This window comes from Humulus lupulus, chromosome 2 (genome assembly GCF_963169125.1).
Source record: "Humulus lupulus chromosome 2, drHumLupu1.1, whole genome shotgun sequence".
NCBI lineage: Eukaryota > Viridiplantae > Streptophyta > Magnoliopsida > Rosales > Cannabaceae > Humulus > Humulus lupulus.
The window spans coordinates 61,908,875-61,933,459 of NC_084794.1; the positions used below are offsets into that span (position 1 = coordinate 61,908,875).

At 40.9% G+C, this 24,585-nt stretch overlaps 2 protein-coding genes and 1 non-coding gene across 3 annotated transcripts; 2 read left to right on the forward strand and 1 right to left on the reverse strand.

Annotated features, from left to right (window-relative positions):
* Positions 1–277: 277 nt before the first annotated feature.
* Positions 278–2,436, forward strand: LOC133817902 (UDP-glycosyltransferase 83A1-like). The gene is made up of 2 exons (XM_062250538.1): positions 278–752; positions 1,150–2,436. Exons 1-2 carry the CDS (start codon positions 278–280, stop codon positions 2,037–2,039), a joined length of 1,365 nt encoding a protein of 454 aa, XP_062106522.1. The 3' UTR covers positions 2,040–2,436.
* Positions 826–899, reverse strand: TRNAI-AAU (transfer RNA isoleucine (anticodon AAU)). Its single transcript has one exon. It is a non-coding gene; the product is annotated as a tRNA-Ile (tRNA).
* Positions 2,437–2,886: 450 nt separating the features above from the next.
* On the forward strand, positions 2,887–4,472 carry LOC133817903 (UDP-glycosyltransferase 83A1-like). The gene is made up of 2 exons (XM_062250540.1): positions 2,887–3,367; positions 3,537–4,472. Exons 1-2 carry the CDS (start codon positions 2,887–2,889, stop codon positions 4,421–4,423), a joined length of 1,368 nt encoding a protein of 455 aa, XP_062106524.1. The 3' UTR covers positions 4,424–4,472.
* Positions 4,473–24,585: the final 20,113 nt, after the last annotated feature.

The following is a 24,585-nucleotide window of genomic DNA, read 5'->3' on the forward strand; positions in this document are numbered from 1 at the left end:
TATAATAATTCCACTGGATGGTGATATTAGAACCGTTTTTGGTATAAATAATTATATATATCAAAATCAAGGATAAAACAAAATTAGAGGCAGGATATCATAACCATATTTCAAGGACAATAATTCATAAAAGCTATTAATGTATATATATATATATAACACTACCTAGACTCCAAATCTTTTACCCCATATATATGTATGCATGATCAATCACTTATTGGTACATACCCAAAACTGAAGACTTTGGAATCTAAAAACAAAGAAGAAGAGTAAAAAGATGAGGAAAGCACATGTATTGGTGGTGCCCTATCCAGCTGAGGGGCACATAATTCCTTTACTGGAGCTGTCCCAACGGTTGGTCCAACATGGGTTGGAGGTAACGTTTGTAATCACTGAGCACATTCAACAGAAAATGTGGGGTAGCAATAGCATAGGAGGAGGAGAAAGCAACATTATTGGTGTGGCTTTGATTGAAGATGGGTTGTCGTTAGAGGATCGAAACAGACCAGGGAAGTTGTCTGAATCAGTGTTGCTGGTGATGCCTGGGAAAGTGGAAGAATTGATTGAAAAGATGAAGAACAATGGCGTAGTGATAAGTTGTGTTGTTTGTGATCAGAGCCTATGCTGGGCCTTGGATATTGCTAAGAGGAAACAAATTAAAAGCGCTGCTTTCTGTCCTGCTGCGGCTGCGCTCTTGCTCCAGTCATTCAATATTCCAACCTTCATCGACCAAGGCATCATTCTTGAAGATGGTATGTTCTCGTTTCATAAAACTATTGTCGTTTGAATAGGTTTTGTAATTAAAAAAAATGGTGTGAAAAAGAGTGGCCCATGCAGGTCTCGAACCTGCGACCTTCGCGTTATTAGCACGACGCTCTAACCAGCTGAGCCAATAGGCCAGATGTCTACTTGGAAATCCTATTTTACTAATATAGTTTTATAATTTCATTTCATTCAGAATTTTAGTTTTTTTTTTGTGAACTTCGTCGCGTTCCAATCCAAGTTACAGCGAATAACATGTCATATTCTAGCTAAGTACGGTTCTTCGAATGAACATTTCTTGTTTTAATTTTATGAGTAACTTGATGTGGGTTATTATAAGTTTAATACATTTTTTTTTTCACAATCCTATGGAAATTTTCTTTGCAGGAACTCTGGTGAAGAAGCAAATAATCAAGTTATCACCAGAAATGCCTGCCATGAACTCGGCACACTTCGTGTGGACCTGTCTCGGACCTCTCGGCAACAAGGAGATGCAGAAGAACGTCTTTCAGCTCATGCTTAAAAACAACAACTCAGTGAACAATACCAACTGGTTACTCTGCAACTCCACCTACGACCTTGAGCCCGCAGCGTTCAATATGGCTCCACAAATCCGACCCATTGGTCCACTTCTGGCAAGCAACAATCGTCTGCTTAGCTCCGACCCACAAGACTCAAAATGCCTCAAATGGCTCGACCAACAGAAACCACAATCAGTCTTATACCTTGCCTTTGGGAGCTCCACCATTTTCAACCCTACACAGTTTCGAGAACTGGCCTTGGGGCTCGAACTCTCCAACACACCTTTTCTCTGGGTTGTACGGGCCACTAAAACAGAGGAAGCTAGTAAGGGTGGCTTGTTTCCAGAAAGGTTTCTTGAGAGAGTAGCCAATCGAGGGCTAATAGTTGACTGGGCACCTCAACAGAAGGTTCTGAGTCATAGTTCTGTTGCTTGTTTTGTAAGCCATTGTGGGTGGAACTCAACTGTGGAAGGTGTCAGCTATGGTGTTCCTTTTTTATGCTGGCCTTACTTTGCTGACCAGTTTATCAACCAGAGCTATATTTGTGATGTTTGGAGAACTGGGTTGGGGTTTGATCGAGATAAAAGTGGGGTCATCACCCGAGATGAGATAAGAATTAAGGTCGAGAGAGTGATAAATGATGAAGAAATGAAAGAAAGAGCCTTGCGTTTCAAGGAAATGGCTGCTAATATTGTTGATGAAGGTGGAAGCTCTAACAAGAATTTCAGGGACTTCGTTGAATGGGTGAAATCATAAAATAAATAAATAAATAAAATCGATGATGATGATGTCAATAAACTGCAAATTCCTAAACAAACAAACCGAGAATCTTATGATGATAGTAACTAGGTGGATTTCTTTAAAAGAGTTTCCTAAAATATTTAGTTATTCTTTACTCTGCAATATTATTGGAAAAAGAGCTATTAGTATGTTAAGATGTTCATAATATAGCTTAATAATTTGCGTCTATGCTATATCAAGATGGCATTTACCTTTGAACCTCACGTCGTAAAACAAGTGTAAACAACATACCAATGACTCGTCATTGTTGTTCTTTTCAATCCTGTCCAATATTCAAAACAAGAAGGCTACATTATTTTAAGCTTGAATTCATGATCCAGACAGCACAAAGGGGTACTTGATCCCTCCGACTAGACACTCAAAATTATAAATTAATATATGAAGCCATTTTCTTCTCCTTTTCTTTTTGTATTTCTTCATAAGCTCCAAGAAAATCCTAAAACCTTATATTTGTGATTTTCAGTACTATGATCTATCACAGGAATAGAGAATGGAGCCACTGAGTAAAAAGCAAAACTGAAAATGAACGTGAGAAACTATGCTAAATGTAAAGAAGGAAATATCAAACAAGAAAAATGCAGGTAAGACAATAGAAAATAGACAAATATAACCAAAAATAGGAAAAAAGAAGAGACAAAATGAGCGATTCCCCCACATTTTGGATTCAAGTAACATTTCTAGCAATGGCACCTTGAGTAACCCCGCAGCACAGGCCCCAACTCCCTCTATATAAACATCTTAAATATATGCTCAGAAACCATAAGCAGAAACATCAAACTATACAGATAAGTGAAAGCAGAAAATGGGGATCCCACATATTTTAGCCATCCCTTTTCCAGCACAAGGTCATGTAATTCCCTTGATGGAATTGTGTCAATGCTTAGTCAATCAGGGCTGCAAAGTCACATTCGTGAACACAGACTATAATCACAAGAGGGTCATCAATGCAATGTCAAGCCCAAGTCATATTGGGGATCAAATTCATATGGTTTCCATTCCAGATGGAATGGAACCCTGGGAAGACAGGAATGATATAGGGAAACTGTTGAAAGCAACTCAAAGAGTCATGCGTGCAAAGCTGGAGGAACTCATAACAATGATCAACGAATCAGAAGATTACAATATCACTTGTGTCCTTGCAGATGAGACGCTCGGGTGGGCTCTGGAAGCAGCCGAGAAGATGAATATCCAGCGAGCTGTTTTCTGGCCTGCAGCGGCTGCTGTATTGGCCCTGTCGTTTAGTATCCCAAAGCTGATTGATGACGGAATTATTAACACCAAAGGTGAGGTTTGCAACACTACAAAATACTAAAAATTAATCCAACATGCTTCAACTTCAAATAATGAGAGAAAAAAAATACTAATAAATGATTTTTAAAAATAAAAGGGCATTACCTAATCTTACCTCATAAAACCCAACAAGTCGTTCAACTACGTTTATTCTTTTGGCAGGAGTTCTACTGAAAAACCAAATGATTCAGCTGGCACCAATGATGCCCACCACGAAGACAGAGAACTTGGTTTGGGCATGCATTGGTGATGCAACCACACAGAGAATCGTATTCGAAACCTTGTCTCGAAACAACCAGACTGTAAAACTGGCAGACTGGATTCTTTGCAACTCGGCAATAGACCTTGAGCCAGCAGCCTTCGCCTTGGCTCCAGAGATTATACCAATCGGCCCAATGTTGGCGAGTACTCGGCTAGGCATTTCATCAGGCAACTTCTGGGCAGAAGACCTCACCTGTTTAGAATGGCTCGATCAACAGCTACCGAGTTCAGTAATCTACATTGCATTTGGAAGCTTCACAGTTTTTGACAAGATACAGTTCCATGAATTGGCCCTTGGGCTTGAAATCTCCAAGAGACCATTCCTCTGGGTCGTGAGAGAAGACATAGGAGACAAGACGAACCACGCTTACCCAGATGGTTTTCTTGACAGAGTAAAGTCCCGTGGGAAAATAGTGAATTGGGCACCTCAGCAGAAGGTTCTGGGTCACCCTTCTATTGCTTTCTTCTTAACCCACTGTGGTTGGAACTCCACGTTGGAAGGTATCAGCAATGGTGTCCCTTTCCTGTGCTGGCCGTACTTCGCAGACCAGTTCCTCAACGAAAGCTATATATGCGATGTCTGGAATGTAGGAGAGAGATTTGAGAGAGACGAGGAAAGTGGGATTATCAAACAAGGAGAGATAAAGAAGAAGGTGGAGCAGGTTGTGGGAGATGAAAAGTTCAAAAGCAATGCTTTGAATCTCAAAGAGTTGGCCATGAACAATGTCATGCAAGGTGGCCAATCTGATATTGTCTTTAACAATTTTATCGATTGGCTTCAGTCATAAGTCATAGATATATGATCCCCTAAGTGGATCAATATCTTATTGTATTGTTTTTTTTAAGTTATGATGAGTGTCTACTCTATGAAGAAAATGTTGCCATTTATATATATTTTGTAAGAAAATAATTAATCTGTATTGTCTCGTCGAAACTCAATTTCTCATGCAAAAGATTAATATAGCTAGAAGTATTTTTCTTTCTTCATTTTAATTTATGATATTATTTTTGATATGTTCAAAATAGAAAGTTAAATATTATTTTGGTCTTCTTACATTTTAGCTCAATATCAACCCGTAATTATTATTTTTTAAAAAAAAAATTCTACATAACTACTATTTTATGAAATCTATAAACATTAACTCTTATAGTTAATTTTGGTAAAAAAAAATATATAGTTTGACAATTGTACTCTAATTATGTTAATACAAAAAAAAAAAACATTGGAAAAGAAGTTTGATCAAATAGAAAAAAGGGTTAATTAATTTTGATAAATTTTGAAAAAACATATAATTATTATTAAAATTTTCTAAAACACAAAAAATAAAGTTGATGTTTAAAAAAAAGTATAATTTTATAACAATTTTCATCTAGAAAAGTAGTATGCTAAATTACTAAATAGAATTTACCATTCAAAATAAGCTTAATAAGCTAATGGACTTTTATATTATTTTTTAAGAATAAATAATAAACAATTTAGTACAATTTTGTGTACTCTTCTCCCACTCTTTTTTTTTATTTATTTCTTATATTTCTACAAAAAAAATAATGAAAATATATTTAATAGAGTTTTACAAATTTAATTTTTATATGGATGTTCATATTAACTAAAATAAAAATAAGATTATTGATTTAAAAGATTAAGCAAAGAAGGATATGTTTCGTATTCAATTTATATTGTTATTTGATATGAGAAGAATACAACTAAAAAAATGGTGTCATAATCTCAAATTTAGGTGAAATAAATTAGTAAAAAGTTTATAAGTTAAGGAAAAGATATAACATAAATAAAATATAGGACTATACTATCTGGTAATAATAGTTCCTTTAAAATAGGACTATGGATTCATCATTTTTGTATTTTCGTTATTTGAATAGTTATAATGTTAATTTTTTATAGGATGATGTACATTTGTGTTACAATAGGCATTCAACAAGTTTTTCAGTTAATTTCAAATAAGTTATGGTGCCAAAAAAAGTGTTCAAATATTTTGTTGCACGAGACGAGCATATAAAAAATAGACATGCATGCAACAAAATTGTTTGAATCGTATTTTCGGTACCTTAAATCATTCAAAATTTTCCATAAATTAGTGGAATGTCTACCGTAACTACAATGTACACAATCATATAAAAAAAATAAAATTTTAACTATATATGTACTGAAAACACGGAAAGGGTGCACTAATAGTCTCCTTTTAGGGAGAACTACGGAAGAACTTCCCTATACTATTTTAGTAATAGTTTAAAACATATTTATATATTTTTTAAATTAATTTGTTTTACCAAATAAGAGGAAGTGTACAATTTTGAACTAATTTACTATATACAAAATATTAAAATTATATTAATTAAACAATATGATACTAAGTTTCATATGATAAATAATAAAGTACTAATATGATGTATTCCCTAAAGTATATTTAGGCCTTATAAAAAACAAGAAAGTAAGAATTTTGATAGGTTTCCACATAAAAAAATCAAGATGTAAGTGAGAGTTCTTGTAGTTTCTTGTTGTCATGATATGTTTAGGAAAGGTGGATCTACCACCAGACCTCCAATGTTAGAGGGAGATTGTAACGCCCTGATTACCCCAAGACAGTTACGGTGAACTTTGAATTGTGAATTTAACTCGCTAACCGAGCTCTTTGGTTAAAAATGTGCTTCTAGGTGTTATTAATAGGTTAAGGTGGAAAACTAATTAAAGGGAAATGATATATTTTATTTAAAACATAAAACTGTTCATGGGCCCATAAAAACATTTACAAGTTATTTATAATGCAAAATGGTCACTACATTATAAAATGTACAACCCGCCGATCTAAGCGGCAAAAATAGGATAAACCCCCTAATTCCCCTGAGAACTCCTTGTCCATGGTGGTCAAGCGGCCGTATATGTACACAGCACCACATAAGCTCTCCACTCAAGGCTGGGTGAGCTTTTCTTTCCCTTTACCTGCACCACATAGCACCCATGAGCCAAAGCCCAGTAAGAAAACACAATATTGCATGAATATAATATCAAACGATGATCATAATAATCATCCAGGACTTTTAGTCCAAAACTGAGAAGTGACAGTTGTAAAAGTCACTAAGGTGGGTTCCGTTCCCATTAGCCATGTGACAATAGGGTCACCTGGGCTTTACAAAAAAAGTGATCATTTCACTAGCTTATCAAGATAGGTATTTGATGACACAGCCACCATCATAACCTACCGAGTGACCATAGAGTCACAACCATGGGATTCCACTCCCTAGCCATGTGACAAATAGTCACCTAGGCCTTTGGCCCTAGCTCTGAGTAACTAGTCAAGCGCTTATAATTCTCATCGACCTTAGGGTCAATCCAGCATTAATGTTCCTAGAGTCATTCAACACTGATATCGATTAGATCTAATCTTTTATCGGCTCTGCGTTCATGACGCTTATGCTGTTTCTGACTCTTAGGTCAGTAATACGCGACCAGTGCCGATTCTGAGTAGTCAATGCCATACACAAGTAAGCAAGATTTGCTAAGCATTTAATGTGCAATTAATGTCCACATTTAACAGCCAACATGCCTCTATAACAACCATGCATGTCATATACACAGGGTGCAATTTTCTTGCCTCTGATTCGAGCGAGAATGAGTAAAAGAATGACCCTTGAGAACGATCTGACTTTTAGTTCCTTAGCGGTCACCTAGTCATCACCAAATATGGGATTCCATCAATAAAATGAATAACAAAGGTTCCCGAACCAAGACCTAGCCTCCAGGACATCGAATCCCACTAAACCGGGTAGTAGGAACGATCCCGAGGCCTAAGATTGAATTCCCATGATCAAAACACTCATTTGGCCTCAAAAATGCTCAGGAGCCGCGGCCGCAAAACCTTGAGTCACGGCCCCCAGCCAAGCCAGGAGCACCAGGGCCAAGCGCAGCGGCGCACCCTACTCAGTGTCGCGGCCCCTAGCACACACAAAACTCCATCGCCCTCAGCACCCAGCTTGGGCCGCGACCCCTACCCAGGAACCAGTCATAACTCTGTTTTCTCACATTTTAATCCTTCCAAAAACCTACCTAAACATTTCCAAATCCAAAAATCAAAGTTCTCAAACTTCCCAATGATCCAAAATCATCAAATCCTGAGGCTCAAACGAATCAAGAACTCATCAACACACAAAATCCAAATCAAAGCTTAGAAACTCTAAAACTCAAAACTTAATGCTTAGATTACCTTTGATTGGGTTGTTTCTCACTAAATCCTTCTGTCAAGAAGCTTCTAATCTTTCCTAGGATCGTTGTGCCTCGATCCTCGCTTGATTCTGACTCCTAGAACTCAAGATTTCTTCAAAATTGCCACGAATGGTCACAAAGGTTAACGGGAGAGAGAAAGTGTTTTAACGTAAGGTTTCCTTCTGACAGACTACTTCAAGCTTAAGTAACCTCAAATAAATCATAATGCTCAGGGTCCCAAAAACATCCCCGGGGGCAAAATAGTCAAAGCTCCCAGACTTTCCTTCTGATCTCAATAACTCTCATTATATCATCAAATAAACATTCCCATTATCCAATATCCCCATAATTGACCCCGTTATGACAAAACTGCTAATTTGCAACATAGGACCATCTCATGCCGAATAGCTTGAATATATCCCCATAATAATGGGATCTCATCCATAAATCACAATATGCACCAAAATACACAAATATGCCCTCAACAAGCCAAATTACCAAAATACCCTAATAATCAAATGTGGACCCACATGCATGCATTTAACATCATATTATAATATAATTCACATAAACATGCATATAATCATTTAATGGCATAATAAAACAATTATAGCCCTCCTGGCTTATTAATCCAGCCATTAAACCGCATTAGGGATTTTGGGACATTACAAAGATAATTACCCATGTTGGAAACCAAGATGAGAGCATTTCTAAAGGCTCTTGATGAACGAGTGTGGATGGTTGTTTCAGAAGGATGGAAACCACCTACAGTTAAGGAAGGCGATGTTGAAGTGAGCAAGAAGTTGACTCAATGGACTTAAGACGAGCTGGATAATTTGAATTACAACTCTACATCACTCCATGCTATTTTTAATGTTGTCTCAACCAATAAAATGAAGGTCATCACCAATTGTGAAGTGGCCATAGATGCATGGGAGAAACTTAAGACAAAAAATGAGGGACTGATGCTGTTAAGAAATCAAGATTGCAGTCTCTAGCTCGAGATTTTGAAAACTTGACAATGGAAGATGGAGATACGGTTGTTGACTTTCATGCAAATCTTTGTAACATTTCAAATGAATCATATGCTCTCGACAAGATTTATTCGAATGCAAAACTTGTACAAAAAGTTCTTGGTGTGCTACCAAAAAAATTCAAGTCTAAGGTCACTTCAATGAGGAAGTTCGTGACATTGAAACTCTAGACCTAGAAGAACTAATCGGATCTCTTCATAATTATGAAATGACTTTAAAAAGGTGGCATAAAGAGAAAAACGGGAAAGAACGGGAAAAAGACAAAGAGAAAAGCAATGATAGTCTTGCCTTTCTGCACAAAGAAGATCACGACAAACTATCTATCTTTGCTGATAGTCTAACTGGAGATATAGTTGCACTCTTAACAAAAAACTATGCTAAGTTCTTGAAAAATAAAATGAACTGGAACAACTTCAGTGGCCAATAGAATTATTTTAAGAAGAATTCCTCTTTTAGTCATAAACAATCTCAGCCTCAAGAGATGAAGAACAGAGGAATTAAGTGTCGTGAGCGTGAGGGTTTTGGTCACATTCAAGCTAAATGTGTCAATATATTGAAGAAGAAAAAAGCGCTAGTAGTCACTTGGAGAGATAGTGATGATGATAAAGATGGAAATGCCGGTGCAAATTCTGACTAGGAGAAAAGCATGGTTGCGTTCATGGCGAAGAGTGTATTGGCTGATGATGTAGAATATGACATTCAGTCAAGCTACTCTACAGCAGAAAGTCTTGACCAACAAATGACTTACGAACAAATGTATAAGCAGTGGTTAGCTATGGTACAAAAGGTGAAAGTGCTAGAGGAAAAGTATTTGTCTCTCACTGCTGATAACAAGAGCTTATAGGACAAAATAAAGGAGTTGGATGATCAACTTTACTCTGCTAAGGCAGATCTTGAGTGTGCTAAACAAGCCCTAGAATTCATTCCTCCTAGAACAGCTCATTTTAATCAATCACTGCACATTCAACAACCCTATGGAGATCACAAGGTTGTTGGGTACAAGCTCTTGTACAAAAAGGCAAACTATGTTTCTATGGTTGATCCCCCATCTTCATTGTCTTTCAAAAAGAATTCATTTATTAAGAAAGTGGAACCACCATTAGTCGATGCCACTACTTTAGTCGTAGATGAGTTGGTACTATCAAAAGAATCAGTTATAGTCTCTTTTGATAGTCAGTCCAAATCTTCCATATTAGTATCTCGCATTCAAACTGCGCAGGCTGTAGCTACAACAGAACCCTCTATGCCTCCTCAAACAAAGAAGTTTGTTTCATATATGTCATTTTTGTCATAGATGAGGTCATATTCTCCCAAGGTGCTATCTCCTTCAGGCTTATTTGTGCAATGTGATTGAAAGGAAAGAAGGACATGGCAGCTTTTCTAGAGTGCAGGGCAAACACTCTCGAGTTGAGTGGAGACCTACAGTAGGAAATGGAAACTGCAATTCAACAGAGTCTGTTGTAGTGCTCAGTTTAGTCACCTTACCATCTTTGTTGGCGCTTCAAGATGACCACTGCAAGAGGATGAGAGTGGTGGGCCCATAACCCACATGTCCCAAGATCGAAACTTTGCTCTAATACCAATTTGAAAATGGCTTAATCTTTAGTGATTAGTTATCTCTTGTTTAGTTAGCAAAGTTGATTCAAAATTAACAACATAGAAATTAAAAGACACAAGAAATTTTTACAAGGTTCACCATCACAAAGATGGATAATCCTTGGGACCTAGTCTAGAGGAAATCACTAAGTATCAAGAATCAATTAACACAGAGTTGTTACAACTTTTTCTCAAACAGAATGTAAAAAATACACTTTGCCAAATTGATTCACTCTTAGCTTTTTCAACTGTTGAGTATCCCACTCATTCTATACTTTGAACTCCCTTCAGATCCATTTCAAAGCATTTCCCAATCTCTGAATTTCAAACTCCATTGATGAATCTCAAAGCTCTTCTTTTTCAACCTGAAAAAAAAAAACAGAGCAGGAATACACACAAAACAAAGAAGAGAATATGGAGAAGAAAAGATAAGAGATTTAGTTGGCATTAGGGTTTCTTTATCTATATAATTGAAAACATGTAGCTAATCATCTAACTGACTAACAACTCAACATTTTAACAGACTTAACAGCTCAGAGTTTAACAACTAACAGTCCAACTAATTAGATGTTAAAAGACACACGTGTTGAAATTGTTCCACTACAAAATATGATAGACACGACTAACACAAAACCAGACACAACAACATGAATAACTTTGCCAAACTAAAGTTCTCAAAACATGGTTGTTGACTGCCTTTTTCGTTATCAACCTTAATAAGAGAGATTAAAGAAATAAACTATGAAAACTTTTATGTGGTTCAAGTTATAAAATAACCCTAGTCCACGAGTCTCCAGTATTAAGAGGATTGTAAGCTTGTGATTGCAAGCTCCAATGGTGTATTCTCAGGCAGCGTTTAGATTGCTCTGAGTACAAGGTGTTTTCTCTCTAAAAAATTGAACCTTTTGCAATGAGACTCCCAGCCCTCTTCATAGTGGCTGGGGTCATTAATATTAATCATAAGTAATTAATACACTTCTTCCCATTATTAGGGGATTAATACACTTCAATGCACTGGGCTGCATTGAATAGAGACCACGACCCAAGCGAGATTCGCAGGGCCCACTGCAAAAAGGTAACCACTTTATGGGGAACATGCCTCTGGCGCTGTCAGGGCATGTTGTACGTATTTCTGTGTCAGGCGGCGTAGTGGGAGTGAAAATTTTTTAGTCATACCATTGACAACACTGTAGGCAGATTGCCCAAAAAAGGTTGTCAGGTCTTCCTCTGAGGCAGCTAACTCGCGTTGGCTAACATCTGGCTTATCCTATAGATCCTGAGTACTAGGTCCTCGGCCTGGAATATGACTGATGGCAAGGAAAATTGACTACCAATGATCCTATGGATATAACCTTGGGAAGACGTCTTCCCTCTATCTGAGGAGAATGATCTCCGACCATAGAACTAACCTCTCGAAGACTTATCCTCTAGGTGTTGCCTTGTCAAAAGAGGCGCATGTCCTACTCGGGTGATCATGTGTCCTTGGGTGAAAACACAGACAACATTCCCCCCCCCCCCCCCCAAGTCTCTACTCATCCTCAGATAGTGGAGACTTAAAACTGAGGTAAAATTCAAAAGGTCCTCGGATAGGAAACGTTTGGACTTCTGCTGACATTGCTATAAGATTTCCTGCCACGTGCTGGAACCCCATTGCTGGGCCATCAATCCGTGCAATTAATGAGAGGTCAATTCTGTGGCCCGAAACATATTTTCCGTACCCTAGGCGCCCTTTCAGTTTATACCCGAGATTTCCCTTTTCCCATGCTAATGATCACGATCCGCACCGCTCTGATTTTAGGCTCTTGGATTGTTCTCGAGTACCCATGTCCTAGGTAATCTAACAGTTAGGGTGAACTTACTTCACCCCCAAGCACTGGGTTTATAAAAGGTGGAGAATCAAATCCCCAACATTACTTTAGCTCATTTCAAATTTTTCGTGTCTTCAAACTCTTAAAACTCTCTCAACTTCTCTCACACCATTTTTCGGCATTGCCTCCTCTCCAGTTCCTTTTGTCACTCTGGATGGCTGGCGCGAGGCTTCGTACTTCTGGGTGAATGGCCAATTGTTCTTCAAAGTTCGCACTCAGTTCAACACAATCTGACGCTTCATTTCGAGTAAGTATCCCTAAATTGTGATTTCCCATTTTCATGTGTATTTTGAGAGTTTAGGATGCATGCTTAGGAGTTGTTTTTTGAGCCCCTTTTTAGGATATTTTTTCCTTATTTGTGATCATAAATGGCCTAAGTGGCCCATTTAACCACTCTGTAGCGTTCTAGGGTATTTTTCCTTAGTCTGCATCCTTGGCTGAAATTTGGAAAATTTCTAGATTCCCCCGATGTTCATCATCTCTGATGGTGTTCATCTTTTCCAGTGGTGTCTCTAGTGTCAAGTACTTGACCCCGAGGACAACCCAGAGCCACTAGTCTATTTCTTTCTCCTTCCCCGAGCAGTTATCTTAGGGGCTTTCATTTTGGCCTAACTTCCTTTGGGTCAAGGCGCTAACTGCTTGGTGTACGTTTTTAGATGTCCAAGGAGCTTCATCATCTCCACCAACAAAGGTTCTACACCTTCGACAACAAAATCCTCCAGATGGCCTGAGAGGCAAAAAAACACCCCAAGAAGGGGAAAGAAGTGGCTAGCGGCAGCATGGCTGTTACCATGCGGGAGAGCTCGAAGCTAGCTGCGGTGAGGCCTCGCAGAGCTGGCCTCTCGGAGGAAGAGGCCAACACTAGTCCGATGCTGTTAGATACCCCGTATCCTGCCATAGGATACGAAGCGGAAGACCTTCCGAGCAAGCTACGGCATTGGGGTGCCTTGACTAAAATACTCGCCAACTACGGGGTAGACGACAGAGAGATATTAGTGCGCCTGGCTCAGGAGGATGAGAGGGCACACGAAAGCATTCACGGGCTCAGGCTTTGGAGAGCCTCACATCTTCAAGCGGGTGCAGCCCTGCCGTTGCATCAATATTCTGTCGACTTCCTCAAATTATTCAGCATAGCCCCATTTCAACTGTCTTCGAATAGCTATCGGGTATTGGATGGACTCTACATCCTATACAAGATCCAAAACTAGCCCACTCCGTCCCCTGTTGAAATACTATATGTCTACAGTTTTTGGAAATGCTCGAAGAAGGGGGATACTACACCCTGATGAAACACACGAGTCTGGGGAAAGGCTATAAAGCTCTGTACGACAACGAGAACCATGCTCGGGCTTATAAAGACCAATTATTTTTGGCGGATGGTTTCCCAATGAGGACTAATCCCACCTTACTACTAGACTTCACCACCGTCAATAAGTATCGAACTCGCGTAAATTAGCTCGATGGCCCTTAGCTCGTAACTAATCTTTGTACATATGATCCTAAACAGGTCTGTACCGCCGTACTCCATTCATTGATTCCTTCGACGAGAGGCTTCAAGCGATAGGCTCTCTCCCCAATCAAGAGCTAGAACTCCCCCGTCTCGTCACGGATGCCCATCTTCGACAGTGTGGGCTGCTGCAGGCGGGGCAAAGTGTAAATCTGGTGGTCCTCACCCAGTTTCGGGACTCGAAGAGATCTCGGATGGAAGCGTAGCTACACACGGATTTCATGGCGGCCAAGGCGCTCCAACAATACCAACAGTGTCTTTGCGAGGAGTGCGCAGAGAGTGTTCTTGCCATCAAAGTCGTCGAGGAGACAAAAGAAGACGAGGAGCTTGAGGTGGAGCTAGAAGCGAGGATCAAATCATCCTCTACACACCAAGGTGAATCTCTGATCATTCTTCATCATGCTAGGCGCGTAGGGGAGGGGACTAGTCCTGACCATATCTTGTTTTCTTCCTCCGTTCTCGAATATGGCCAAGTTTCAGAGCATTGCTGGTCTACTGAAGAGTACCAAGATTACCAAGATCTCATCACACATTCCTCCACAACCCGAAGAGAAAAAGGCACCCTCCCAGCTTCATGCCTCTTGACGAATCGACGTCCATGCATGCATCTTAGTTTTGTTAGTACGAAACTAATCTAAGACAGGAGATAGGTCATCTTGTATGTGAATTTTCTAGTACCATCCTCCATTCTGAGGAGCTTGATCGTGGTGGGGCTCGGCTCTCGAGGAGTTTTATCTTTCTTTCATGCATGCATTATCTGTTATGGTTTTCTTTTCATATACTGGGACTAACCATGGTATTTTTTTGTGGAGATAGCACAGGCCTTTCAGATTTGGTGCGCTCGAAACGTCAAAGGGTGTCAGTCCCTTCTAAGATCGACCTCCCAACGGCTCCAACACCAATGCCCTTGCCCCCTTCATTTATTCTAGCATTCTCAGCTGCTGCTCTACTAGCCCCTACCTCGAGCACAACGGCTATCAGCGAGGTCATAGACCTTGAGGCCTCCTTTTCTTGATATGAGGGGTTTTCCAGGAAAGGAAAAGAGATTCCTCCCAATCCCCCCTAAGCCAAGGATCCCCAGTTGGTCATCTTTTCGGAGTATTATGATGAAGATGGCTCAGGTCTACATAGGGAGGTCACTGAGTACTACAATGCTTTCATCGGCGAAGGCAACAAGAGTGTCCGACTACTGAGCAAGTTTCTGCATAAGGACTGGCCGAAGGAACCTGTCTCTGCTCCTCGCCGTGAAGAACTTGAACCTCTCCTTGCGGGGAGAATAGGAGAGAGGGTCATGCCACTCGACACGGAACTCCTGCAAGGACTAACGATATCCTTGTGCAAGATGACCGCAGGCAGCTTTGCCCATTGTGGCGGTGACAACGAAGTGGCACTGGTGGCAACCAGCAGTCACGCTACCACTAGGGTAAGTCTTGATTTTGTTTAAGTTCGATGGATATCTTGTCTTTTTGGCTGACTTGTCATTCAGAATTTACAAGTTGCTGCCTTGAATCAATGACTTAGGGACCTAGTGCTGACACGGTCCCTTGAGCTGAAGAAGACTCGGGAGGAACTAGCTCACATCCAAGTGGAGCTTGCTCAGACCCAAGAGACTGTAGTTCCTCTGGAGGAACATTCACGGCTTCAGATAGAGGTGGAGGACTGATGGACCCAAAATGGGTATGTTTTAAATATTTATACTCGCAAGCGCACGAATCGTATTTATAGAATAGTTTTCGTGTAAGCACGAGATCGAACCCAAAGGAGTTGTCTAAAATCGAAAAGAAAACTATTTTAAACCAAAATTAATAAATTCTAACCTAGTTCCAAAGATTGATGAGAATTTGTAACAATAAAAATAGAATAAAAAATAATAATAAAGAAATTAAAGACAATATATATAACATAAATTAATAATACAAATGAAGATGGTAAAATAAGATTATTAAGGATTAGAATTCACAAAATATAAGTTCAATAATATTTATAAGTACATTGATTCCCAAGTTTTAGTGATAGTTAAAATAATTCAAACTATCATTTTCTAAATAGATTTATAATTTTAAGCACAAATTACTTCTAAAAAGATAAGATTTTTCTTCACTTTTTCAAAATTATAATTTCAAAGCATTTAGTGTAAATCAATCTAATGAAATAACAAATAAATCAATGAACATTATTTATAAGGCAAAACATAATATTTTTGTTCTAAGCATGGATGTGTACAATTTAATGACACATCTTACACAAAGAATATTATGTATTTGCACTAATGAAGAACAAAGTTTAAATATGTGCTAACAATCCAAAATACATGATATTTAAGATGAAAGAAGATATTTGAAGAAGAAAATTCCATAAACTTTGTTACACAAAATGGGAAATCAATATAAAAAATAAACACTATCTAGTTACATATTGTTTCATCATCACCTTAATAATCTTAAAAAGATTAGAAACTCGTAACTAGAATAGAAAATACAAACAAAAAAATTACAAACATAGATAGGAAAATTTGGAGGAGAAACCCCCAAATTGTTCCTCTAAAAATACATAGAAAAATAACAACAAAGAAGAAGAAGAAGAGAATTGAGAGGTTTTGAATGTGTAGAAATTATGGTATAGTAACCTCCTCTAAGAATGGACACACTAAATGGTCTTCAAAACTCCCTATTTATAGCCAAAATGAGTAAATTAAAATAATCATTTTAAATTGATTAAATTAATTTAATTAATTATAATATGGTAAATAAGGGTAAATTGTAGGAGTGATGATGATTTTGGGGTAAAAGTGTGTAGACAAAAGGGTAAAAAGGTTGGCATTTTTGTCATAGGGGACAAATGAGTAAGTTGATGGGCTCAAGATGATTTTGGTGAATGCAGTGACAGGCGGCTGGGGAGCTGGGCTTCGGTGGCAATTGTTGGAGGCTTCAAGTGATGGGTCACGGGTTGGGCTTGGGCCGAATTGCTGATGAAAATTGCTGGGAGGAGATGGGAGTCCCACGGCTGATGAGTGATGCCTCTGTAGGAGCCAGGCGAAATGGTTTCATGCGGTTGGGGGCTTCAATGATGAGGCAGGCAGATTGAAGGCAGCAGGACAGCTGGCCTTGTTGGTGCATGGTTGGAGTTGTACGTTTATGCTTGGCGTGAAGGAGCTCGGCATTTAAATGCTGAGTTGTGGGAAGGAAAGGCAGCTTGTTGGGCTGTGATTGGAGGTGGCAAGTTGGGTTTGGAAGGCTTGGGCCGAGTGGAGCTTGAAGGGGATGCTTGGGCCCTTGCTCAAAAACATCACTTTGTCTTTCTTTTCTTTCAAAACTAACATTTTTTCTTCTCTTTTCAAGAGCATTAAAATGCAACAATTTATCTACAAAATAAGTAAATATTAAATTAGAATCAAATATTTTCAATTGTAAAATAACTCAAATGAAGTCCATGAAAATACTAATTGAAATTTAATCTACTTTAGAAATTAAGATCAATAAAATAACATTTTTTAAACTTATAATCTAACAACACAAATTTTAAATAATTAAATTACAACATATTATGATAAAATATATATAAAAACATATAAAAAATCAAGAAAACTACAATAAGACTAATAAATTAAAAATTACATAAAAACTTAATAAGTTAATTAAAAACTCAAGAACTAGGCAACAATTAGCATATAAAATATGGTAAAATAACTCTATTTTGCAGAGTTATCAAGGACACCAGGGGCCATGTCCAAGAGGTGGAGGATCAACTGGTCATGGAGAGGTCAAATCTGTCCGCCTTGGAGGAAACATCCGCCAAGCTATTGTAAGATGTCGCAGTCCAAACACAGACAGTGGAGGAGGAACTGCCCCGAGTCCGCGAGGAGTCTCGGTTGTGCCAAGTGGAACTCGAGACCCATGTCGGTGAGCTGGAAAAAACCAACGAGGACTTGGCAAAAGATCTCAACGTGATGGCTGAGGACATGCTCTTCATTGCGTGGCAGAGCAACAAGGACATGGACCTCTCTTTCACAGAGGATCCTGACATGAGGACCAAACTCGAGGTGTATCTCAAGGAAGACATTGCCCATGCGACTAAAGAGAGAGAGGCCTCAGTGGTGGGCTGGATTCCCGATGACGACCCAGTGGTTGAGCTGGTGACAGAGGTGCCATCAAGCGAAGAACCCCAGTAATTCCTTAAGTAGGACAGGCCTGTGTGCCATACTTTCTAAGGGTATAAACACTCAATGCTCGAGCCCCCGAGCACTCTTGTACTTATTTTCCTATTTAACTATGCATCTTTCCTTTCACTTGATTTGGTTCTCTAAATTCAACGTAACCTAAAACTCCATGAGAATAAGCACTCAAACTGTTTTATACACGTGGTTCTATAAATTCAACGTAACATGAATGTCACGAGAATAAGAACTCAAACACTTTTAAACACTTGGTTCTGTAAATTCAACGTAACATGAATGTCACGAGAACAAGAACTCAAACACTTTTAAACAATTGGTTCTGTAAATTTAACGTGACACAAATGTCATGAGAACAAGAGCTCAGGCCATTTTAAACACTTGGTTCTATAAATTCTACGTAACATGAATTTCACGAGAACAAGAACTCAAACCGTTTTAAACACTTGGTTCTATAATTCAACATAACACGAATGCCACGAGAACCAGAACTCAGACCATTTTGAATAGTTGGTTCTATAAATTCAACGTAACACGGATGTCACGCAAACAAGAACTCGAACTACTTTACTGGTGGCTCCCACGTTTAGTCCCTTATGAGCCCATAGTCCTAGAAGTAAATTTGACGTAGAATTCACCGTTGGTCTTCACTCGGTGTCTCATGCCCCCACCCTCCAAAGATTTGGGCTTTTTGGGGTCCTAGCATGTGAGACCACCTGCCCCCCAAGTATGCACTATTCAAGGGGTCAGGAGTTTCAACACTGATCTCCGAGTGCATATCTTATCATTTTCATACCATCTTACACCTCCTTGGGAGGTGATGTTAATGAAGCATCCAAGCGTAGGCTGCTTGGGCATCCGTTCGTATCGCTCAAATTAGGATTTGGTTATTACTCTCCGGGTGCGCGCTGTCCTTGGGAGGTAACCTAAATTCTTAGTCTTTGCTACACTGTGATTTCTAGATATGGGATATAGTGACATTGGGGGCACTTTGCTTGTCGACTAGCCAAGTTTCCCCTGTCACGGATATCCCGAGGCCCAGTACAGGGTACTCGGCCTTCCATTCACACCTCGAGACCAAGAGACCTAGCCAGAGCTCCTCGGGCTCGGTGTCCATGGGAGGTGACAATAGTCTATTCTCGCGCTACTTGGGTTATCTATCTCTTAGGTGCTAAGCTTAGTTCTACCTGGAACAAGATGCCTTCTAGGATAAACTTTACTAGTTTCCTAGGATTTTCTATTCTTGGGATGGCAACGCTAAGCTTACTCTTGACAATTGACAAGTTTAGTTTCCTAGGTCGTTCCTTGTGAGGTGTAGTGCTGCCCTAACTCCATGCCCCTCAAGTGATCGGAGACTAGTCTGTGATCGCTTGTCTAGGCGAGCGAGTGCTCTTGCACAACATTAATAGAAAGTAAAGGAAAATAAAGAATATAAGCAGACAATAAATTTCTTACCGTGTTTTACATACACGGTTTCCATTATATGTGCCCGAAGGCTACAGGGGGTATTACAGAAATAGATAGTATTTGCTGCTCATACTATTCGTAATACCAGCGAAGATGCTCGGCATTCCAGGCGTGAGGAATCAGCTCCCCACTTAGTCGGGCTAACTTGTATGTTCCTGGACACACAACGCTCGCGACTTGATATGGACCCTCCCAGTTAAGTCCCAGCACTCCCGCACTGGGGTCTCGGATGGCTAAGAAGACTCTTCGCAACACCAAATCTCTGACCCCAAATTTTCTATCTTTTACTTTGGAGTTAAAATATCTGGCTACTTTTTACGGGTAGGACGCTACTAGAAGCTGAGAAGCTTCGCGTAGCTTCTCCATGAGGTCCAAGGACTCCTGAAGTAAAGCATGGTTAGTGGTCAAATCATATGTATCCCGCCAGTGTGTGGAGATTGTTGCTTCAACTGGGAGCATAGCTTCATGCACGTATGCCATCAAGAAGGGAGAATGGTCGGTGGAGGTCCAGGCAGTGGTACGGTAGCTCCACAATGCCATAGGCAGCTCCTCGGTCCAAGCTCATTTTGCCTGCTCTAGCCTTTTCTTCAAAGTGGACTTAAGTGTCTTGTTAAATGCCTCCACTTGGCCATTGGCCTGCGAATGGGCCATGGAAGATAAGCTCTTGATGACACCATGTCGTTGATAGAAGTCCATGAAAACTTCACTGTCGAACTGCAATCCGTTGTCGAAGACTATTTTCCTCGAAAGCCCATACCTGCAAATGATATTTTTTATGACGAAATCCAAAGCCTTTTTGGAGGTGATTGTGGTGAGCGGCTCGGCCTCAACCCACTTCGTGAAGTAGTCGACGACCACTATGGCATATTTTACCCCTCCCTTCCCTATAGGCAGGGACCCTATAAGGTTGATGCCCCAGATAGCAAAAGACCATGGGCTGGTCATCTGGGTAAGCTCATTTGGAGGCACTCAAGGGATGTTGGCAAAGAGTTGGCATTTGTCACATTAGTTGATGTAATCCATCGCGTCTCCATTCATGGTGGGCCAAAAATACGCTTGTCTTAAGATTTTCTTGGATAGTCTCTGCCCTCCAGTGTGATCTCCGCAGAAACCTTCGTGTACCTCTCGTAGTATTAAATCGGCCTCTTGCTTGGATACACACCGAAGCAAAGGCAAAGAATAACCTCGCCTATAAAGCCTACCATCCATATTTTGTACCTCGGTACTTGGCAGAGTAACTTCCGAGCGGCCTTCTTATCTTGGGGCAACTCCCAGGACGCAAGGTATTTAACTATTGGCTCCATCCACCCATCCTAGGGTTGTATTGACTCCACCTTGTCTAGAGCCAAGATACTCGGAGACTCCAAGTATTCAATGGGGACTACATTGATTAATTCAGCATCTTTAGTCATGGCCAGTTTAGCCAGGGCGTCTGCATTGGAATTTTTCTCCTGCAATACTTGCCGAATAGTGAATCTTCAGAAGTTATGCAGCATTTCTTCTGCCTTTGCCAAGTACGCTGCCATCTTTGTTACCTAGGCCCGGTACTCTCCGAGAACTTGGTTCACCACGAGTTGGGAATTGTTAAAGATCTCAAGTCCTTCGGCCTTGAGCTCTAGTGCCACGCGGAGCCCAGCGATTAAGGATTCATACCCCACTTCATTGTTAGAGGTGCTAAACCCAAAGTGGAGGGCATTATACACCCTATGTCCCTTGAGGGAAACCAAAATAAGTCTCGCCCCAGTGCCATTTTCATTCGAAGACCCATCCATGAACAACTTCCAGGCTGGTCCGATCACTAGGGTTCACTCAGTCCTCTCCTAATTCCTGGTGCACTCGGTAATAAAATCGGTGAGTGTCTGACCCTTTATGGCAGTCATCGAATGATAGGTGATGCCAAACTGACTCAGCTCCACTGACCACTTTAAGAGCCTTTCCGATGACTCAGGCTTTTGAAGGACTTGTCTGAGGGGATGGTTTGTGAGGACCTTAATTGGATGTGGCTGGAAGTAGGGTTTTATCTTTTGAGAGGCAATCATTAAACAAAAGGTTAACTTCTCCATCAGTGGGTATCTAGACTCTTCCCTGATGAATCTTTTGCTGACATAATAGACGGGGTGTTGAACACGACTTTCTTCCTTTACCAAAGTGGCACTGATGGCGTCTTCCAAAGCAACCATGTAGCAGCAGGAGAGGCTCTTAGTCTACTAGCTTGGACAGGATCAGAGGGTTTTCCATGTGCGCCTTGAGTTGTTGGAACGCCTGTTTGCACTCCTCTCCCCATTCAAACCTCTGACTCCCTCGGAGAACATTGAAGAAAGTGATGCACTTGTCCATTGCCTTGTAGACAAAACAGCTCAAAGATGTGATCCTTCCTATTAGGCCTTGAACATCTTTATGTTTTTGGGGAGATGGCATTTCGATTAGAGCCTTGATCTTCTTGGGGTTGGCCTCAATCCCTTGAGCACTTACGATGAAGCCTAAGAACTTGCCGGAGGGCACCCCAAATGTGCATTTTTGGGGGTTGAGCTTCATCCTCAACCGGTAGAGCACTGTGAAGACCATAGTCAGGTCGCACATGTGGTCTGGGCGGTCCTGTACTTGACCAACATATCGTCCACATAGACCTCCATGTTCCGCCCCAACTAGTTTTTGAATATCTTGTTAACAAACCTTTGGTAGGTGGCACCAGCATTCTTTAACCTGAAAGGCATCACGATGTAACAATAGACACCCTTGTCGGTTTGAAAGTGAGTGTGCTTCTGATCAGTGACATGCATGGATATCTAGTTATATCCCGAGTATGTGTCCATGAATGACAGTAACTCGTAACCGGAGGTGGCATTGACCATCTGGTCTATCTTGGGGAGCGGAAAGCAGTCCTTCGGACAGGCCTTGTTAAGGTCTGAAAGTCGATGCATGTCGTCCAAGTGCCATTCGGCTTTGGTACGAGGACATGTGGTGATAGCCACCTAGGATATTGGGCTTCTCGGATAAATCCATTGGAGAGTAGCCTGTACACTTCGACTTTGAGGGCCTGTTTCCAAGTTTGATCAAACGCCTGTTGCTTCTGCTGGACGAGAACAAAGCTAGGATTGAAATTCAAGGCATGGCATATGATATTCGGATCAATGCCAGTCATGTCAGAATGTGACCACGCGAACATGTCTTGGTTTCCTCAGAGGAAGCCCACCAATGCCTCACAGACTTCTGTTTTCAAGCTTGCCCCAACTTTTACTTTTCTGCTTGGGGTGGAGGTATCAAGGACTACCTCATCCACCTCCTCTATTAGTTCAATGGACCTCTCCTCTTGAACCCTTGGGTCTAACTCGTCGGACCCCGACTCCTGGACAACTTGTACCTCTGAGGCCTCAAGCTTCTTGGGACCTTCCTCCCTTACCATCATCACTGGAGCCTTGAGGGAGACATTGTAGCATTGTCTCACCTCTTTCTGGTCACCATGGACTGTGCCGATACCTGCATTCGTGGAGAACTTCATGCACAGATGATGGATGGAGGTGACAGCCCCAAACTCCACCAGTGCAGGTTATCCCAAGATGGCGTTGTACGCCGAGGAATAGTCCACCACTACAATGATGCAGTATCTAAAGGCTTGGCGAGGTACCTCTCCAAGCATCACAGGGAGCTTTATCTGCCCCATCGGTATGAGGGCTTCTCTCGAGAATCCATAGAGTGTCAAGGTGCATGGGGACAAGTCTTTCGTAGTCAACCCTATCTTCTCAAAGGTTGTCTTAAACAGGATATTCACCGAACTCCCATTATGTACTAGAATCCGCGCCACCACTTGGCTCTCAATCACCAACGGGTCATGATGTGGGAAATGCATTCTCCGAGCATCGTCTTCAAAGAATGTTATGACTTGGTCAGTCATTCATGGCATTTGGGTAGGCAGCTGGCCAAAGCCATTACCTCATCATCGTGATTCAAAGCTCATGCATATCTGTTCTGTGAGCTTCGTGAAGTGCCCCCAAGTGAGGCCCTTCTGAGATGGTTCCTACCCACCCCTTCACCGGAGGAGGTCCTTGGGCCACTGGATGTTGGGGAGCTACAGGAGCTACTGCTAGGACCTATGGTGTGATAGGTGGGACCACCGTTCCTGCCACGAGAGGCTGTGCTTGACGCGCTCCACCCTTAGCATATTGATGGAGGTGTCCTAGCTTGATGAGATTCTCAATCTCATCCTTGAGTTGACGACACTCATTGGTGTGGTGCCCTATGTCATTGTGAAAACTACAAAACTTACCAAGGTCTCGCCTATCCCTGTCTCTTCGGATGGGCTACGGCTTCCTATAATGAACTTGTTGTGTCGTGGCCATGAAGATGTTCTTTCGAGAGTATACCAAGTCTGTAACGCCTTGGCTACCCCAGAACAGTTACGGAGAACGGTGAACCGGAAATTTGACCCGCTACCCGAGTCCTTTGGTTAAAAACGTGATCTAAGTGTTATTATCAGGTTAAGGTGTAAAACCAGTAAAAAGGAAAGGGTACATTTCATTAAGTAAATAAACTGCTCATGAGCCTTTTAAAATGTTTACAAGTAGTTCATATTACAAAAGAGTTGCTACAGTTTCAATTTACAAACTCCACCGGCCTAAGCGGCAAAAATAGGGTAAACCCCTAGTCCCTCTGAGAACTCCTCGACCGTGGCGGTCAAGCGGCCCTGTATGTACATTACATCGCCCAAGCTCTCCACTCAAGGCTGGCCAAGCTTTTCCTTTCCTTTACCTGCACCACATAGCACCCATGAGCCAAGGCCCAGCAAGAAAACACAATAAGATACGGTATAATATCAACAACGATCATAATAATCGTCCAGGACTATCAGTCCAACAAATAGGTGACAATAGCCAAAAGTCACAGTAATGAGCATCGCTCCTTCTAGCCATGTGACGATAGGGTCACCAGGGCTTAACTGATAAGTGATTTCTTTCATAAGCATGTTCAGGACAGGTGCATGGTGATTGGTCACCAACATAACCTTCCTCACGACTCTAGAGTCGAAACTATGGACAACGTCCCTTAGCCACGTGACAAACGGTCACCGGGGTCATATACCTTGGCTATAGTCAT

Bases quoted from the DNA above. Each gene is read 5' to 3' on its own strand.
- LOC133817902 (XM_062250538.1), top strand. From the start codon at position 278: ATGAGGAAAGCACATGTATTGGTGGTGCCCTATCCAGCTGAGGGGCAC. The intron at 753-1,149 runs GTATGTTCTCGT...TTTTCTTTGCAG, and splicing joins AGGCATCATTCTTGAAGATG to GAACTCTGGTGAAGAAGCAA.
- LOC133817903 (XM_062250540.1), top strand. From the start codon at position 2,887: ATGGGGATCCCACATATTTTAGCCATCCCTTTTCCAGCACAAGGTCAT. The intron at 3,368-3,536 runs GTGAGGTTTGCA...TTCTTTTGGCAG, and splicing joins CGGAATTATTAACACCAAAG to GAGTTCTACTGAAAAACCAA.